At 53.0% G+C, this 21006-nt stretch overlaps 1 protein-coding gene across 1 annotated transcript; it reads right to left on the bottom strand.

Moving 5' to 3' along the window:
* Positions 1–2370: 2370 nt before the first annotated feature.
* Positions 2371–14597, bottom strand: LOC144953131 (beta-1,3-galactosyl-O-glycosyl-glycoprotein beta-1,6-N-acetylglucosaminyltransferase-like). The gene is made up of 4 exons (XM_078883689.1): positions 14285–14597; positions 6503–6834; positions 4415–5287; positions 2371–3945 (listed from the first exon to the last, which is right to left on the bottom strand). The coding sequence occupies exons 2-4, from the start codon at positions 6721–6723 to the stop codon at positions 3759–3761; spliced, it is 1281 nt and encodes a 426-aa protein (XP_078739815.1). The 5' UTR covers positions 6724–6834; positions 14285–14597; the 3' UTR covers positions 2371–3758.
* Between the last annotated feature and the right edge of the window lie 6409 nt (positions 14598–21006).

Raw genomic sequence — 21006 nt, 5'->3', positions numbered from 1 at the left:
TGTAGATGATGTTGATGTTGACCATGTAGATGATGTTGATGTTGACCATGTAGATGATGATGATGTTGACCATGTAGATGATGTTGATGTTGACCATGTAGATGATGTTGATGTTGACCATGTAGATGATGTTGATGTTGACCATGTAGATGATGATGATGTTGACCATGTAGATGATGTTGATGTTGACCATGTAGATGATGTTGATGTTGACCATGTAGATGATGTTGATGTTGACCAAGTAGATGATGTTGATGTTGACCATGTAGATGATGTTGATGTTTACCATGTAGATGATGTTGATGTTGACCATGTAGATGATGTTGATGTTGACCATGTAGATGATGTTGATGTTGACCATGTAGATGATGTTGATGTTGACCATGTAGATGATGTTGATGTTGACCAAGTAGATGATGTTGATGTTGACCATGTAGATGATGTTGATGTTGACCATGTAGATGATGTTGATGTTGACCATGTAGATGATGTTGATGTTTACCATGTAGATGATGTTGATGTTTACCATGTAGATGATGTTGATGTTGACCATGTAGATGATGTTGATGTTGACCATGTAGATGATGTTGATGTTGACCATGTAGATGATGTTGATGTTGACCATGTAGATGATGTTGATGTTGACCAAGTAGATGATGTTGATGTTGACCATGTAGATGATGATGATGTTGACCATGTAGATGATGTTGATGTTGACCATGTAGATGATGATGATGTTGACCATGTAGATGATGTTGATGTTTACCATGTAGATGATGTTGATGTTTACCATGTAGATGATGTTGATGTTGACCATATAGATGATGATGATGTTGACCATGTAGATGATGATGATGTTGACCATGTAGATGATGTTGATGTTGACCATGTAGATGATGTTGATGTTGACCATGTAGATGATGTTGATGTTGACCAAGTAGATGATGTTGATGTTGACCATGTAGATGATGTTGATGTTTACCATGTAGATGATGTTGATGTTGACCATGTAGATGATGTTGATGTTTACCATGTAGATGATGTTGATGTTTACCATGTAGATGATGTTGATGTTGACCATATAGATGATGATGATGTTGACCATGTAGATGATGTTGATGTTGACCATGTAGATGATGTTGATGTTGACCATGTAGATGATGATGATGTTGACCATGTAGATGATGTTGATGTTTACCATGTAGATGATGTTGATGTTTACCATGTAGATGATGTTGATGTTGACCATATAGATGATGATGATGTTGACCATGTAGATGATGTTGATGTTGACCATGTAGATGATGTTGATGTTGACCATGTAGATGATGATGATGTTGACCATGTAGATGATGTTGATGTTTACCATGTAGATGATGTTGATGTTGACCATGTAGATGATGTTGATGTTGACCATGTAGATGATGTTGATGTTGACCATGTAGATGATGTTGATGTTGACCATGTAGATGATGTTGATGTTGACCATGTAGATGATGATGATGTTGACCATGTAGATGATGTTGATGTTTACCATGTAGATGATGTTGATGTTTACCATGTAGATGATGTTGATGTTGACCATATAGATGATGATGATGTTGACCATGTAGATGATGTTGATGTTGACCATGTAGATGATGTTGATGTTGACCATGTAGATGATGATGATGTTGACCATGTAGATGATGTTGATGTTTACCATGTAGATGATGATGATGACGTGATCCGGAATACCACTCCGATTTCTCGCGGTAAACGTTGCCAGGTATTTAATTTAAATTTTATTATTAATTTAATTTCATCTTTCACGAATTAAAGTGGCCTTGGGTCCAGATGATCGCGACTGCCTGAACCTGCGTTCAACTTATTTCGCGCCACACGGAGCCAACGGCGCTCATCGCATCGGATGTGCGGGGTTGTGATGGTGATGTTGCCGAGTCCTCAAGACTCCTTTTCAAGAGGGTCCTGCCACGAGAGGGTGGGTGGCCCGCACCACGCCCGGCCACATTTGTCTCACTAGTGGTGATGTTCACACCCAGTACTCATTTAAGGCTGCCACGACCTAGGGGAGGCCCATAACCGCTTCGGTTCATCGCTATCGCTCGCGTTGAGCGGGCTTACCGCTGCACCACCGCTCCTCACACTCACATCGACTCGCTCGCCACTAAGTGACGTCACGTGTCAGGCCAGGTGCACCTTGGCTGACTGAGATGACCGGTAGATATTTAAGCTGGGTTCGATGGGGAAGGGCGCCTTGACAAAGGAATTTGCATATTTATGCTAAATTCCTCTTGCTATGCAAATACTTTTGTCAAGGCGCTCTTCCCCCTCTAACCCAGCAGCTTAAATATACGCTGCCAAGCTTGGTGGTGTTTCATTCAGACGCTGTCTTTCCGACAGACCTGTTCTTCACCTGAGGACGGCTGCTTGCGTTGCGGCCGAAACGTCGTGAGAATTGTATCTTATTATGTTTTATTTTTATTATTTTATTATTTCCCTTCTACGTGACGACTTTACCGAAAGAACTAAGAAGATGAATCCCTGCTGCAGTCACGAAAGAAGCTTTACATCGAAATTTTACATCAACATTGTTTGGTTTATTTTAGCAGGTAAGGCACACTGATCATTTATGCATTGTCCTTGAAACTGATTGGTCCACACCAGAGACAGCTTTCTTTAGAGCCTAGTCTCATATTGGTGTTCGACCAGATGACGCCAAAAGGCGCACACAGTTCAAAGACAACGCACCACCAGAGTAATGAGAGCTCGGGGCGAGCAGCCACATCATGGGACCTCCTTTGCCAGAACCAACATCTACTAATAGGGGTCTTCCCCTTTTTTCTGGCAACAAAACTGACACCTTTTGCAAGGAAGCATGCTTACTACATTAACCACAATACTTGCTTTAGGCTCTAAAGAAAGATGTCTCTGGTGTGCACCAATCAGTTTCAAAGACAATGCATAAATGATCAGAGCTGTGTTTTTTGTTTGCATTTGACTGCAAGTATCGTGGTTAATGTAAGCATGATTCCTTGCAAAAAGTGTCAGTTGTGTTGCCAGAAAAAAAAGGGCAAAAACCCCTGTTAGTATATGTTGGTACTGGCAAGGACTGATAGCAACTCAACCAAGCGGCTCATCATCATCATCGTCGTCGTTGACAATTATAGCAGCGTCCAAATATATCGGCGTAGACACACCCACTTCCTTATACAGGCATAGACACACCCGCTTCCATATACGGGCATAGACACACCCACTTTAGTCCATATACGGGCATAGACACACCCACTTACATATATGGGCAACGCCACTCCCACTTTCTTCCATATATGGGCATACACACACCCCCACGGACAGGCCTACTAACCCTACCCCCTCCCTTTGATGCTGCTAATCCTGCATCATGCACGGGGCATAAATATGACTTTGAAACCCCCCCCCCCCACGCATTCCACAAGTAGTACTAATCCCAGATCTGCATTTCCCATAAATATGCTAAATTCCTCTATTGATATGCAAATTCCTTTGTCAAGGCGCTCTTCCCCCCTCCAACCCAGCAGCTTAAATATACGCTGCCAAGCTTGGTGGTGTGTCATTCAGACGCTGTCTTTCCGACAGACCTGTTCTTCACCTGAGGACGGCTGCTTGCGTTGTGGCCGAAACGTCGTGAGAATTGTATCTTATTATGTTTTATTTTTATTATTTTATTATTTCCCTTCTACGCGACGACTTTACCGACAGAACCACGAAGAGGCCTACTCCGTCGCCCCGCGCCGCTGCGTCTGCGCGAGCTCCCTCCGCCGGAGGTTTCGCTCGAGGCAGCGCACGGCCGCCCCCTTGTCCAGCCACGTGTCCACCTTGTTGACGAACAGCTGCGGCTGGCGCAGCACCCACGGCACGTCCCCAGCCGCGTTGATGCAGATCCCGCGCACGTGCACGCCCCTATTGGGGGGGGCAGGGGGGGGCAGGGGGGTTAAACCGCGTAGGGGTTGCCTGTAGTTGACGTTGTTATGGTCGGAGGCGGAGAGCCCCCCACTACCACACACTAGCGTAGGGGTAGGGTAGGGGTAGGATACGGTTAGGGTAGGGTAGGGTAGGGGTATGGTTAGAGTAGAGTTAGGGTAGGGTAGGGTAGGGGTATGGTTAGAGTAGAGTTAGGGTAGGGTTAGTATATGGTTAGGGTAGGGTTAAGGTTATGGTAGGGCAGGGTTAGGGTTAGGGTAAGGTTAGGGTAGGATTAAGGTTAGGTTATGGCAGGGGGCTATGGATATGGTTAGTCTTGGCCAACCCTGATCCTCACCTGCAAGGCGGGTAAGCAGGTTAGGGTTAAGGTTAGGGTAAGGTTAGGGTAGGGTTAGGTTATGGCAGGGGGCTAGTGCTAGTGTTAGTCTTGACCAACCCTGACCCTCACCTGCAAGGCGGGTAGGCAGCTCCTTGCAGGACGTCCCCCTCCATCGACTGCCACCTGACCAGGTGAGCCAGGGCCTGCAAGTCCGTCACGTCGTACTTCTGGTCGACGGGCGTCGCTCCCGGCACCCCGGGCATCCGCTGGAGCGTGGCCCACAGGTGCTCGTCCGGGCTGTACGTGTCCTTCGACCACTCGGAGAAGGCCCGGGCCGCCGGGTCGCTGAGCACGTACTCCACGAAGGCCCGCGTCACGGCGATGTAGGCCCCGCCTGCGAATACAGGCGTGGCGATGGGCGGCGGGGCCTTGGCGAGGCGAAGGTCGAACACGCGGTTCCACACGACGGCGTGCCGCGTCCGCCAGCGCGCCGCCTTGAACTGGCTGGGCCGCGTCGACTCCACGCTGTTGGCGCCGTGCAAGCCGCCCAGCGCCCGCACGATCTCCAGGTTGGTCTTGATGGGGAAGTCGAGGCCGCAGAGGTTGATGAAATACCTCCAGGGGCGCTCGCCGGCTCGCTCGGCCAGCTCGCGCATGCAGTTGAGGTCGGCCTGCACGCGCGACCACGAGGCGTAGACCACCGCCTCTAGCCGGCGGGCCACGAACACGTTGGGGAAGCAGGCGGCGAGGGCGCGGGCAGCCGTCAGGAAGACGCGGGGGGACTTGGCGTCCACGTGGAGGCAGTAGAGGTTCTGTGGTGCGTAGACGGCACGCAGCAGCCTCTCCAGCATGTCCACGCGGTGGTGGGCGACGACGGAGTAGGCGATGGGGAAGGACGCCTCCTCGCGGCTCAGAGGGGCGTCAGCGTAGCGCCGCGCGCGTCTGAAGGCGGAGCAGTCGCGCGTCCAGGCCACCAGGAGCCGCTCCGCTTGGCCAGATCGTCTGTTCGTACCGTGCGGTGCGGGGAGGGGGGGGGGCGAGAGTGTTCGGCGAGTCGGTTCAGGCAGGTTGTGTGCAGGTCGGCCGTGGCCCGATCACGATCTGATAACCAGTCAAATCACAGTCCAGTCACGGGTCAATCACAGTTCAGTCGCGGGTCAATCACAGTCTGATCACAGTCCGGTCACGGGTCAATCACAGTCCAGTCGCGGGTCAATCACAGTCTGATCACAGTCCGGTCACGGGTCAATCACAGTCCAGTCGCGGGTCAATCACAGTCTGATCACAGTCCGGTCGCAGGCCAATCACAGTCTGATCACAGTCCGGTCGCAGGCCAATCACAGTCTGATCACAGTCAGGTCGCGGGTCAATCACAGTCCAGTCGCAGGCCAATCACAGTCTGATCACAGTCAGGTCGCGGGTCAATCACAGTCCAGTCGCAGGCCAATCACAGTCTGATCACAGTCCGGTCGCGGACCAATCACAGTCCAGTCGCAGGCCAATCACAGTCTGATCACAGTCCGGTCGCGGGTCAATCACAGTCCAGTCGCAGGCCAATCACAGTCTGATCACAGTCCGGTCGCGGGTCAATCACAGTCCAGTCGCAGGCCAATCACAGTCTGATCACAGTCCGGTCGCGGACCAATCACAGTCCAGTCGCAGGCCAATCACAGTCTGATCACAGTCCGGTCGCGGGTCAATCACAGTCCAGTCGCAGGCCAATCACAGTCTGATCACAGTCCGGTCGCGGACCAATCACAGTCCAGTCGCAGGCCAATCACAGTCTGATCACAGTCCGGTCGCGGGTCAATCACAGTCCAGTCGCAGGCCAATCACAGTCTGATCACAGACCGGTCGCGGGTCAATCACAGTCCAGTCGCAGGTCAATCACAGTCTGATCACAGTCCGGTCGCGGATCAATCACAGTCCAGTCGCGGGTCAATCACAGTCTGATCACATTCCGGTCGCGGGCCAATCACAGTCTGATCACAGTCTGGTCGCGGACCAATCACAGTCCGGTCGCAGGCCAATCACAGTCTGATCACAGTCCGGTCGCGGGTCAATCACAGTCCAGTCACAGGCCAATCACAGTCTGATCACAGTCCGGTCGCGGGTCAATCACAGTCCAGTCGCGGGTCAATCACAGTCTGATCACAGTCCGGTCGCGGGCCAATCACAGTCCCGGCTGAGGTGTAAGACAGCGAATCAGCCACTCACCGAACGGAGGCCAACAGCTCGGGCGGTGGCCAAGTCTCCCCGTCGCTTGCCGAGGCCTCACAGTCGACGACATCGCCGCTGCCACCGCCGGCTCCTAACGAACCGGGTGGTTCCACGGCCCCCCACGGAGCGAGCGGCTGCTGCTGCCCCGGGCCGTAGAAGATAAGCAGCAGCAGCAGCAGCGGCAGAACGCAGAGACGGCGCTTGTCCCCGAGCGTCATCGGCTCGGCCGCGGGTGACGACACTAGAGCGGCCCCCTCCCCCACGTCCAGGGCCGAGGGAGCGGCGGAGCGGAGACGGAGTTCGATTCGCGGACTCGTTCGGGAGCCGTCCTGGAGAAGGGGCGTTGGCCCAAAACGTCGGCCCGTTATCATTGGACGAGGCGTTTGGGTCAAGTTGTTGTTGTTTGACTTGCTTCCCACTGGGATTTTTGCACACATCGTTGGTGTACGGTGTTTTTTCTGCAATATTTAGCTGTCTTTTCTTGGATTTTCTGTTTGCACTTAGTCACATATTCAGTTTAAGATGTTTTTTTGTTCATGTTTTTTGTTTGTTGCGGTTGCACCCGATTCAAGAGCCGAATGGCTCACAGGGCTATGCCTAATAAATGAACGTGAACAGACTCACACACTAACACAACCGCCATTCGCCACTAAGTGGCGGTGACGTCACCACGATGCTTGTGCCAGGCCATGTGCACCTTGAGGCCACGTGAAGTGTCGAACGCCCGCTGGCAGGAGGTCACGGGGCAGACCCAGCAGGTGCCACGGGTTGACTGACTGAGATGACCGAGATGACTGGCTGATGCACCACCTGTGCCCCATACTGTGCCAACTTGCTGTGCTTTAGCCACCCGGTGCACCGCTTGTTGTTGTGAGCGTCGCTCCTCCGCCCTCCGTTATTGTTGGAGGGCGACTACCTCCAACTGCCCAGTAGCGTCCTTCACGAGCCTCCTCCACAGAGGCCGATCTTGACACCGCTGGTACCAGTCATCGGCAAGTCCACTCAGCTCCACGTCCTCCTGTACCACATCACTCCATCTCTTCTCTAGCCCATGCCGCGCCCGTTTAGCCCCCTCGATCCGGCTGAACAAAAGCTGTTTGGGCATGCGGTGATTTGGCATGCGGGCTACATAGTCCAGCCAATGCTGCCTTGCCTACCGGAGGTGCTCACTGATGGGACTTTGCCCAGATCTTTCGAGGATTTGTGAGCTCCTCACACATTCCAGCCTGGTTAAACCCAGGATTGATCGTAGGCAGGCCAGCCTAAATGTTTCCAACCGGCGAAGATGTTCCATTAGGGGGGTCCATGTTTCGCAAGGGTAGAGAAGGGAGGGAATGACTGTGGCCGAGAAGACCCGAAGCTTTGTGCGGAGCGACAGACCAGGTAGCTTCCACACAGCGTTACGCAACCGATGAAAAGATAATGCCGCTCGACTGATTCGGAGCGAGACCTCTGCTGTTAAACCAGAGCCGGTCATGAGCACACTGCCCAGGTATGGGAAACTCTCCACTCTCTCCACTACTGCCCCATCACTGATTGGGAGTTGTGTGGGTGGAGTATTCGATGGTACAAAATACCCAGGCATATGCTTCGTTTTGGTGGGGCTGATGGTAAGGCCCCACCTCTTAGTGGCACACTCCAGTTTCAGCAGCAGCGCCTCAAACTCCTCCTCTGAGTGGGCTACAATTACCAGGTTGTCGGCATACATAACGTGGTTGACCAATAGGGAGCCATCCCTTGACCGCACCCGGGCATCGATCAGCCTCCCACTGTATCTGTACCAGATGGAAATTCCTCCGGTACAGCTACTGAAGGCTTCACAAACTACGTGGTTGAAATAGATGTGAAATAATGTTGGTGCCAGACGACATCCATATCGCACCCCAAGGTGTACAGGGAATGGCTCCGACTCCCGGCCACGTAGTTTTACCCGGGCCCGCTCACCATCATGAAGGTCCTTAATGAGCGTGAGCAGAGGGTCAAGGACTCTGAAAGCACGAAGAACAACCCAGAGCCCAGGCCTACTGATGGTATCATAGGCCTTGACCAGGTCAATGAAGCAGAGATGTAGGTCTTGTTGGAATTCCCTATACCTCTGCTGTAGCAGACGGACAGAAAATATGGCATCTGTGCAGGACGCCCTTTCCTGAAACCGCATTGGGGCTCCGCAAGCATTTCCTCAGCGTGCTTAGCAAGGCGATGTTGAATAATCCTTGCCAGGACCTTTCCTGACACACTAAGGAGCGAGATGCCCCTGTAGTTGTTACAGTCTGTGCGGTCCCCCTTCTTAAAGAGGGGGACCACCAGGGCATCCTTCCAATCCTGCGGAACCCGCCCAGTGGTCCAAACTGTTGTTATGATGTCATATAGGGCAGTCTGCGTACAAACGCCACCCTCCCTCAGCATTTCGCTTGGGAGATCATCTCTGCCTCAAACTCTGGATCGCCTTCAGTACTTCAACAGATGGCACCTCAGCCAGCCACTCACAGGGGTTGACTTCTTCCTCCAATATTTGAGGCACCGCAGCCTCAGCAGGGTTATCCTCAATTTGTCCCGTGATGTTTTCCAGGCTGACGGATTTCCCCTCCCCGAGGACCTCACAGAAATGCTCAGCAAATCTGCAAAACCTGTTCCTGGGGGTCGGAGATTGGATCACCGTTCTTTCCCCTAATGATGGTCATAGGTGTGGCGCTGCAGGCTACCTTTTTGATGGAGTTAAATAGTGATTTGTGATCACGGGCCACTGAGGCAGACTCCATCTCCTCAGCAACCCGCTCACCACCACCCATCCTTGCAGCGCCTCACGGCTCTCCGAACCTCCGAGCGAAGGCTGCGGTAAGCCTCCTCATTCTCCCACGTTGGATGCTGTAGCCGATGAGAGTGGGCCTGTCGCTTTTTCTCAGCCAGCTTGAACACCTCCTCTGTCAGCCAGGGTTTCTGAGGAGGTCTGGACCACGTACCCAAAGCAGCCATTGTAGCTGCATGAGTCACAGTCCTAAACCTCGCCCATTTACCCTCGACATCAGGAGTGGGGGACGATGCCAACCCCAGCCGCAAGCAATGATGAAATTCTAATTTGCAACTTCCATCAGCTGAGACCAGGCCACTTTAGGTTGGAATGGGGTCCTGGGTGTACACCCACCACCGGAGTGGAAGAATGGCAGGCGCATCTTACAGGTGACAAGTCGATGGTCAGAGGGCAGATCAGCTCCACGGTAGGTCCTGGTGTCAAGGACATGGGCTCGCATCTGCTGGTCCGTCACTATGTAGTCCAGCAGATGTTCTTGCTTGGACCCGGCATGTATGATTATTATTTAGATATTTTTCACCTGGTTTAGTGGTAATTTATTGAAGGTGGAGGGGTTACCAGCCCCTCGCACCCGTCCAGTGCCCCCGTTTAGCCACTGTGGTGGTCACAGACGCCATGAGGGGAGAGGTCAATCGGAATTGGCCCTCCCCCCCACAGCACTGCCCACGATAACGTTGCCCGTCCGGCACTACGGGGAGGTAGGGGGTTGTTTTTTGCCGATACACACACGCACTTACACACACGCACTTGCACACACGCACTTACACACACGCACTTACACACACGCACTTACACACACGCACTTACACACACGCACTTACACACACGCACTTACACACAAGCACTTACACACACGCACTTACACACACGCACTTACACACACGCACTTACACACACGCACTTACACACACGCACTTACACACACGCACTTACACACACGCACTTACACACACGCACTTACACACACGCACTTACACACACGCACTTACACACACGCACTTACACACACGCACTTACACACACGCACTTACACACACGCACTTACACACACGCACTTACACACACGCACTTACACACACGCACTTACACACACGCACTTACACACACGCACTTACACACACGCACTTACACACACGCACTTACACACACGCACTTACACACACGCACTTACACACAAGCACTTACACACACGCACTTACACACACGCACTTACACACACGCACTTACACACACGCACTTACACACACGCACACTCAAGCATTCACTCACACACTAACACACTTATACACGCAAACACACACTCACACACACTAACACTCACTAACACACTCACTAACACACACACTCAGACACACACTAACACTCACTAACACACTCACCAACACACACACCAACACACACACCAACACACACACCAACACACACACCAACACACACACCAACACACTCACTAACACACACACCAACACACACTAACACTCACCAACACACTCACTAACACACACACTCAGACACACACTAACACTCACTAACACACTCACCAACACACACACCAACACACACTAACACACTCACCAACACACACACCAACACACACCAACACACTCACTAACACACTCACACACACACTCACCCAGAGTAGTACGGAGTGTACTCGTAGTGATGGCGGTGATGATGGTGGTTGTTTGTGATGGTGGTGATGGTGGTGTTTGTGATGGTGTTTGTGATGGTGGTGGTGTTTGTGATGGTGGTGATGATGGTGGTTGTTTGTGATGGTGGTGATGGTGGTGTTTGTGATGGTGGTTGTTTGTGATGGTGTTTGTGATGGTGGTGGTGTTTGTGATGGTGGTGATGATGGTAGTTGTTTGTGATGGTGGTGATGGTGTTTGTGATGGTGTTTGTGATGGTGGTGGTGTTTGTGATGGTGGTGATGATGGTAGTTGTTTGTGATGGTGGTGATGGTGTTTGTGATGGTGTTTGTGATGGTGGTGGTGTTTGTGATGGTGGTGATGATGGTGGTTGTTTGTGATGGTGGTGATGGTGGTGTTTGTGATGGTGTTTGTGATGGTGGTGGTGTTTGTGATGGTGGTGATGATGGTGGTTGTTTGTGATGGTGGTGATGGTGTTTGTGATGGTGTTTGTGATGGTGGTGGTGTTTGTGATGGTGGTGATGATGGTAGTTGTTTGTGATGGTGGTGATGGTGTTTGTGATGGTGTTTGTGATGGTGGTGGTGTTTGTGATGGTGGTGATGATGGTGGTTGTTTGTGATGGTGGTGATGGTGGTGTTTGTGATGGTGTTTGTGATGGTGGTGGTGTTTGTGATGGTGGTGATGATGGTGGTTGTTTGTGATGGTGGTGATGGTGGTGTTTGTGATGGTGTTTGTGATGGTGGTGGTGTTTGTGATGGTGGTGATGGTGGTTGTTTGTGATGGTGGTGATGGTGTTTGTGATGGTGTTTGTGATGGTGGTGGTGTTTGTGATGATGGTGATGGTGGTTGTTTGTGATGGTGGTGATGGTGTTTGTGATGGTGTTTGTGATGGTGGTGGTGTTTGTGATGGTGGTGATGATGGTAGTTGTTTGTGATGGTGGTGATGGTGGTGTTTGTGATGGTGTTTGTGATGGTGGTGGTGTTTGTGATGGTGGTGATGATGGTGGTTGTTTGTGATGGTGGTGATGGTGTTTGTGATGGTGTTTGTGATGGTGGTGGTGTTTGTGATGGTGGTGATGATGGTAGTTGTTTGTGATGGTGGTGATGGTGTTTGTGATGGTGTTTGTGATGGTGGTGGTGTTTGTGATGGTGGTGATGATGGTGGTTGTTTGTGATGGTGGTGATGGTGGTGTTTGTGATGGTGTTTGTGATGGTGGTGGTGTTTGTGATGGTGGTGGTGTTTGTGATGGTGGTGGTGTTTGTGATGGTGGTGATGGTGGTGTTTGTGATGGTGGTGGTGTTTGTGATGGTGGTGATGATGGTGGTTGTTTGTGATGGTGGTGATGGTGTTTGTGATGGTGTTTGTGATGGTGGTGGTGTTTGTGATGGTGGTGATGATGGTGGTTGTTTGTGATGGTGGTGATGATGGTGGTTGTTTGTGATGGTGGTGATGGTGTTTGTGATGGTGTTTGTGATGGTGGTGATGATGGTTGTGGTGGTGGTGATGATGGTTGTGGTGGTGGTGATGATGGTGGTGGTGGTTGTGATGGTGGTGATGGTGGTGTTTGTGATGGTGGTGGTGATGGTGGTGTTTGTTGTGATGGTACAGTGGTTGTGATGATGGTGATGATGGGACAGTGGTGGTGGTGATGGTACAGTGGTGGTACAGTGGTGGTGATGGTACAGTGGTGGTACAGTAGTGGTGGTACAGTAGTAGTGGTGGTACAGTAGTGGTGATGGTACAGTGGTGGTACAGTGACGTTTCACAACATCCAGGGTGTGGCCGTGACTCTCTGAAGCACACAACAAAGTTAAAGGTCCCCTGGGTAGCCTCCAGCTGGGCTGCAGGGGCAAGTGCTGCTAATAGCAGCAGCAGTGTCCATCAACCACCACCAGACGACAACAATCTACTCGGTTTTTTTTAAGGCTGAGTCGACCCAGGGGAGAGCAACACTCAGAGGCGGTGACGTCACCACGGCGCTTGTGCCAGGCTAGGTGCACGAGGAGGTGGTCACGTGACAGACCCTGCAGGTGCCATGGGTTGTACTGCTGTGCCAGGCTAGGTGCACGAGGAGGAGGTCACGTGACAGACCCTGCAGGTGCCATGGGTTGTACTGCTGTGCCAGGCTAGGTGCACGAGGAGGAGGTCACCTGACAGACCCTGCAGGTGCCATGGGTTGTGCTGCTGTGCCAGGCTAGGTGCATGAGGAGGAGGTCACGTGACAGACCCTGCAGCTGCCATGTGCCCCCTCCTGTACCAACTTGCTGCGTTTTATCTGCCCGGCGCTCTGCTCGTTGTTGTGACCGTCGCTCTCACAGTGCACCTAGCCTGGCACTCAACCACTCACTCACTCACCCACTCGCACACTCACCCACTCACTCACCCACCCACTCACCCACTTACTCACCCACTCACTCACTCACCCACTCACTCACTCACCGACTCACTCACCCACTCACTCGCTCACACACTCGCTCACCCACTCACTCACCCACTCACGCACCCACTCACGCACCCACTCACCGACTCACTCACCCACTCACTCACTCACCCACTCACACACTCGCTCACTCACTCACCCACTCACCGACTCACTCACCCACTCACTCACCCGCTCATTCACCTGCTCACTCACCCACTCACCCACTCAGCCACCCAATCGCTCACTCACCGACTCACTCACTCACCGACTCACTAACTCACTCACACACTGGCTCACTCACACACTCACTCACCGACTCACTCACACACTCACTCACTCACACACTCACTCACCGACTCACTCACTCAGCCACCCACTCACTCACCCACTCACTCACCCACTCACCGACTCACTCACCCACTCACTCACTCACTCACCCACTCACACACTCGCTCACTCACTCACCCACTCACTCACCGACTCATTCACCCACTCACTCACTCACCCGCTCACTCACCTGCTCACTCACCCACTCACTCACTCAACCACCCAATCGCTCACTCACCGACTCACTCACTCACCGACTCACTAACTCACTCACACACTCGCTCGCTCACTCACACACTCACTCACCAACTCACTCACCCACCCACCCACTCACTCACCCACTTACTCACCCACTAACTCACTCACCCACCCACTCACTCACCCACTCACTCACCCTCCCACTCACTCACCCACCAACTCAGCCACCAACTCACTCACCCACTCACTCACCCTCCCACTCACTCACTCACCCACTCACTCACTCACCCACCCACTCAGCCACCCACTCACTCACTCACCCACTCACCCTCCCACCAACTCACTCACCCACCCACTCACCCACCCACTCACCCATCAGCTCCATCTCTTCTCCAGCCCGTGCCGCGCCCGTTTAGCCCCCTCCATGCAGCCAAACAGCAGCTGCCTTGCCATGCGGTGACTTGCTGTGCCATGCGGGCTACATGACCCAGCCAACGCAGCCTCGCCTGCCGGAGGAGCTCTCCGATGGGACTTTCTCCAGATCTTTCAAGGATTCGTGAGCTCCTCACACATTTCAGCCTGCAGGTGAAACCCAGGATGGATGGATCGTAGGCAGGTCCAGCCTGAATGTTTCTAACCGGGCACAGATGTGCATTTAAAGGGGGCCACGTTTCGCAAGCGTGGGGGATGGGAGTGTGGAAGGACAGACCAGGAAGCTTCCACACAGCGTTAGAGACACACCCACTCACACACACACACCACACACAGACACTCACACACACTCACACAGACACACACTCACTCACACACACACCACGCTCACTCACATACACACCACACACACTCACACAGACACACACACAGACACACTCACACAGACACACACTCACTCACACACACACCACGCTCACTCACACACACACACACCACACACAGACACTCACACACACTCACACAGACACACACACAGACACACACTCATTCACACACACACCACGCTCACTCACACACACACCACGCTCACTCACACACACACTCACTCACACACACCCACTCACATACTCACACACACAGACACTCACTCACACTCTCACTCACTCACAGACACACACTCACACACTCACACACACCACACACACTCACACACACACTCACACACACTCACTCACACACACTCACACAGACACTCACAGACACACAGACACTCACATACTCACACACACACTCACTCTCACACACACACTCACTCTCACACACACTCACACACACCACAAACACACTCTCACACACACTCACACACACACACCACACAAACACTCTCACACACACAGTACACACTCAACAACAACCGCCATTCGCCACTAAGTGGCGGTGACGTCACCACGACGCTTGTGCCAGGCCATGTGCACCTTGAGGCCACGTGAAGTGTCGAACGCCCGCTGGCAGGAGGTCACGGGGCAGACCCAGCAGGTGCCACGGGTCGACTGACCGAGATGACCGAGATGACTGGCTGATGCACCACCTGTGCCCCCTACTGTGCCAACTTGCTGTGCTTTAGCCACCCGGCGCTCCGCTCGTTGTTGTGAGCGTCGCTCCTCCGCCCTCCGTTGTTGTTGGAGGGCGACTGCCTCCAACTGCCCAGTAGCGTCCTTCACGAGCCTCCTCCACTGAGGCCGATCTTGACACCGCTGGTACCAGTCATCGGCAAGTCCACTCAGCTCCACGTCCTCCTGTACCACATCACTCCATCTCTTCTCTAGCCCGTGCCGCGCCCGCTTAGCCCCCTCGATCCGGCCGAACACACACACACGCACACACACACGCGCACACACACGCACACACGCACACACACACACACCACCCAATGCTGAATAAAAACCAAAATGAACCTGCAAATGATTTGACCTGATCACTGCTGGTGTGTTTTTGGAAGGGTCGTGGGTTCGATCCCGACCCTGACGACGCCTGCTGCTGCTGCTGCTGTATGTTTGGAGTCTGCGTCTCTCTCTCTCCCTGTGGTGAGATGTTGACTACCTCGCCTGGTACCTGCTGGGTCTGCCCCGTGACCTCCTGCCAGCGGGCGTTCGACACTTCACGTGGTAGCCTCAAGGTGCACATGGCCTGGCACAAGCGTCGTGGTGACGTCACCGCCACTTAGTGGCGAATGGCGGTTGTTGTTGTTGAGTGTGGGTGAGTGGGTGGGTGAGTGTGTGGGTGAGTGATGCTGTGAGTGTGTGGGTGAGTGAGTGGGTGAGTGGGTGGGTGAGTGTGTGGGTGAGTGTGTGGGTGAGTGAGTGAGTGTGTGGGTGAGTGTGTGGGTGAGTGTGTGGGTGAGTGAGTGAGTGTGTGGGTGAGTGTGTGGGTGAGTGTGTGGGTGAGTGGGTGGGTGAGTGTGTGGGTGAGTGGGTGGGTGAGTGTGTGGGTGAGTGTGTGGGTGAGTGATGTTGTGAGTGTGTGTGTGGGTGAGTGTGTGAGTGAGTGGGTAAGGTGAGTGTGTGGGTGAGTGTGTGGGTGAGTGTGTGGGTGAGTGGGTGGGTGAGTGGGTGAGTGAGTGAGTGTGTGGGTGAGTGTGTGGGTGAGTGGGTGGGTGAGTGTGTGGGTGAGTGTGTGGGTGAGTGAGTGGGTGAGTGTGTGGGTGAGTGTGTGGGTGAGTGTGTGGGTGAGTGAGTGAGTGTGTGGGTCAGTGAGTGTGTGGGTGAGTGTGTGGGTGAGTGAGTGAGTGTGTGGGTGAGTGTGTGGGTGAGTGGGTGGGTGAGTGTGTGGGTGAGTGTGTGGGTGAGTGATGTTGTGAGTGTGTGTGTGGGTGAGTGTGTGAGTGAGTGGGTAAGGTGAGTGTGTGGGTGAGTGTGTGGGTGAGTGTGTGGGTGAGTGTGTGGGTGAGTGGGTGGGTGAGTGGGTGAGTGAGTGTGTGGGTGAGTTTGTGGGTGAGTGGGTGGATGAGTGTGTGGGTGAGTGTGTGGGTGAGTGTGTGGGTGAGTGTGTGGGTGGCTGTGTGGGTGAGTGTGTGGGTGAGTGAGTGAGTGTGTGGGTCAGTGAGTGTGTGGGTGAGTGTGTGGGTGAGTGAGTGAGTGTGTGGGTCAGTGAGTGTGTGGGTGAGTGTGTGGGTGAGTGTGTGGGTGAGTGAGTGTGTGGGTGGCTGTGTGGGTGAGTGTGTGAGTGATTGTGTGGGTGAGTGTACAGGTGAGTGTGTGTGTGTGCGTGTGTGTGTGTGCGCGTGTGTGTGTGCGTGTGTGTGTGCGTGCTCCCACCGAGTCAGATGTAAAACTCCACAAGCCCTTAAGCTACTCTGCTGAGACTTAGAACGTTCGTGACTGCAGGAAATTCACATTCCACGGCTCTTTCGGCAAAGTCACGTCGTAACACATAGAAGACACAATCAAATTAACAACAAAGTGAAGACGGAAGCTTGTGTTGCCTCCGAAACGTCGTGATTTTTATTTTATTTTACTTTGATTAATTTTAATGTTTTTACCTACGTGACTTTACCGATATCACCACCACGTGACCGATATCACCACCACGTGACCGATATCACCACCACGTGACCGACATCACCACCACGTGACCGATATCACCACCACGTGACCGACATCACCACCACGTGACCGATATCACCACCACGTGACCGATATCACCACCACGTGGCCGATATCACCACCACGTGACCGATATCACCACCACGTGACCGATATCACCACCACGTGACCGATATCACCACCACGTGGCCGATATCACCACCACGTGACCGATATCACCACCACGTGACTGATATCACCACCACGTGACCGATATCACCACCACGTGACCGACATCACCACCACGTGACCGACATCACCACCACGTGACCGATATCACCACCACGTGACCGACATCACCACCACGTGACCGATATCACCACCACGTGACCGATATCACCACCACGTGACCGATATCACCACCACGTGACCGATATCACCACCACGTGACCGATATCACCACCAATATCACCACCACGTGACCGATATCACCACCACGTGACTGATATCACCACCACGTGACTGATATCACCACCACGTGACCGATATCACCACCACGTGACTGATATCACCACCACGTGACCGATATCACCACCACGTGACTGATATCACCACCACGTGACTGATATCACCACCACGTGACCAATATCACCACCACGTGACCGACATCACCACCACGTGACCGATATCACCACCACGTGACCGATATCACCACCACGTGACCGATATCACCACCACGTGACCGATATCACCACCACGTGACCGATATCACCACCACGTGACCAATATCACCACCACGTGACCGATATCACCACCACGTGGCCGATATCACCACCACCACGTGGTATTATTGGCCACGTGAGAGGTTCGTGAACATGCCCCAAGTCGCGGGTGGCAAACTCGTCTCTCTCCGCAGCCTGCGGAGCATCTACCGCTCCCTCCCCTCGACCCTCACCCGGCATCCGCCCACACCTCCGGGAGTTGTAACGAGTGCAATTCGTAGTGTGTGTGAGTGTGCACGCGAGTGAGTGTGCACGTGAGTGAGTGTGTGAGTGTGCGCGTGAGTGAGTGTGCACGTGAGTGTGCACGCGAGTGAGTGTGCACGTGAGTGAGTGTGTGAGTGTGCACGTGAGTGAGTGTGTGAGTGTGCACGCGAGTGAGTGTGCACGTGAGTGAGTGTGCACGTGAGTGAGTGTGAGTGTGTGTGTGAGTGTGCACGTGAGTGAGTGTGCACGTGAGTGAGTGTGAGTGTGTGTGTGAGTGTGCACGTGAGTGAGTGTGCGCGTGAGTGAGTGAGTGTGTGTGTGTGTGAGTGAGTGTGCGCGTGAGTGAGTGTGCGCGTGAGTGAGTGTGCAAGTGAGTGAGTGTGTGAGTGTGTGTGTGCACGTGAGTGAGTGTGTGTGTGAGTGAGTGTGCACGTGAGTGAGTGTGTGAGTGTGTGTGTGAGTGTGCACGTGAGTGAGTGTGTGAGTGTGCACGTGAGTGAGTGTGTGAGTGTGTGTGTGAGTGAGTGTGCACGTGAGTGAGTGTGCGCGTGAGTGAGTGAGTGAGTGTGTGAGTGAGTGTGCGCGTGAGTGAGTGTGCGCGTGAGTGAGTGTGCAAGTGAGTGAGTGTGTGAGTGTGCACGTGAGTGAGTGTGTGTGTGAGTGAGTGTGCACGCGAGTGAGTGTGTGAGTGTGTGTGTGAGTGTGCACGTGAGTGAGTGTGTGAGTGTGTGTGTGAGTGTGCACGTGAGTGAGTGTGTGAGTGTGTGTGTGAGTGTGCACGCGAGTGAGTGTGTGAGTGTGTGTGTGAGTGTGCACGTGAGTGAGTGTGTGAGTGTGTGTGTGAGTGTGCACGTGAGTGAGTGTGCACGTGAGTGAGTGTGTGAGTGTGTGTGTGAGTGTGCACGTGAGTGAGTGTGTGAGTGTGTGTGAGTGTGCACGTGAGTGAGTGTGTGTGTGAGTGTGTGTGAGTGTGCACGTGAGTGAGTGTGTGAGTGAGTGTGTGTGAGTGTGCACGTGAGTGAGTGTGTGAGTGTGTGTGTGAGTGTGCACGTGAGTGAGTGTGTGAGTGTGTGTGAGTGTGCACGTGAGTGAGTGTGTGTGTGAGTGTGTGAGTGTGTGTGTGAGTGTGCACGTGAGTGAGTGTGTGAGTGTGTGTGTGAGTGTGCACGTGAGTGAGTGTGTGAGTGTGTGTGTGAGTGTGCACGTGAGTGAGTGTGTGAGTGTGTGTGAGTGTGCACGTGAGTGAGTGTGTGAGTGTGTGTGTGAGTGTGCACGTGAGTGAGTGTGTGAGTGTGCACGCGAGTGAGTGTGTGAGTGTGTGTGTGAGTGTGCACGTGAGTGAGTGTGTGAGTGTGTGTGTGAGTGTGCACGTGAGTGAGTGTGTGAGTGAGTGTGAGTGTGCACGTGAGTGAGTGTGTGTGAGTGTGTGTGTGAGTGTGCACGTGAGTGAGTGTGTGAGTGTGTGTGAGTGTGCACGTGAGTGAGTGTGCACGTGAGTGGGTGTGTGAGTGTGTGTGTGAGTGTGCACGTGAGTGAGTGTGTGAGTGTGTGTGTGAGTGTGCACGTGAGTGTGTGTGTGAGTGTGCACGTGAGTGAGTGTGCACGTGAGTGAGTGTGTGAGTGTGTGTGTGAGTGTGCACGTGAGTGAGTGTGTGAGTGTGTGTGTGAGTGTGCACGTGAGTGAGTGTGTGAGTGTGCGCGTGAGTGAGTGTGTGAGTGTGTGAGTGTGCACGTGAGTGAGTGTGTGTGTGAGTGTGCACGTGAGTGAGTGTGTGTGTGAGTGTGTGAGTGTGCACGTGAGTGAGTGTGTGAGTGTGCACGCGAGTGAGTGTGTGAGTGTGTGTGTGAGTGTGCACGTGAGTGAGTGTGTGAGTGTGCACGCGAGTGAGTGTGTGAGTGTGTGTGTGAGTGTGCACGTGAGTGAGTGTGTGAGTGTGTGTGTGAGTGTGCACGTGAGTGAGTGTGTGAGTGTGCACGCGAGTGAGTGTGTGAGTGTGTGTGTGAGTGTGCACGTGAGTGAGTGTGTGAGTGTGTGTGTGAGTGTGCACGCGAGTGAGTGTGTGAGTGTGTGTGTGAGTGTGCACGTGAGTGAGTGTGTGAGTGAGTGTGAGTGTGCACGTGAGTGAGTGTGTGTGAGTGTGTGTGTGAGTGTGCACGTGAGTGAGTGTGTGAGTGTGTGTGAGTGTGCACGTGAGTGAGTGTGCACGTGAGTGAGTGTGTGAGTGTGTGTGTGAGTGTGCACGTGAGTGAGTGTGTGAGTGTGTGTGTGAGTGTGCACGTGAGTGTGTGTGTGAGTGTTCACGTGAGTGAGTGTGCACGTGAGTGAGTGTGTGAGTGTGTGTGTGAGTGTGCACGTGAGTGAGTGTGTGAGTGTGTGTGTGAGTGTGCACGTGAGTGAGTGTGTGAGTGTGCGCGTGAGTGAGTGTGCACGTGAGTGAGTGTGCACGTGAGTGAGTGTGTGTGTGAGTGTGCACGTGAGTGAGTGTGTGTGTGAGTGTGCACGTGAGTGAGTGTGCACGTGAGTGAGTGTGTGAGTGTGTGTGTGAGTGTGCACGTGAGTGAGTGTGAGTGAGTGTGTGTGAGTGTGCACGTG

Source organism: Lampetra fluviatilis, chromosome 72 (genome assembly GCF_964198595.1).
Source record: "Lampetra fluviatilis chromosome 72, kcLamFluv1.1, whole genome shotgun sequence".
NCBI classification, from domain to species: Eukaryota; Metazoa; Chordata; class Hyperoartia; order Petromyzontiformes; family Petromyzontidae; genus Lampetra; species Lampetra fluviatilis.
Note: the sequence above shows the minus strand (reverse complement) of the source record. Positions and strands in the feature narration are given on the sequence as shown.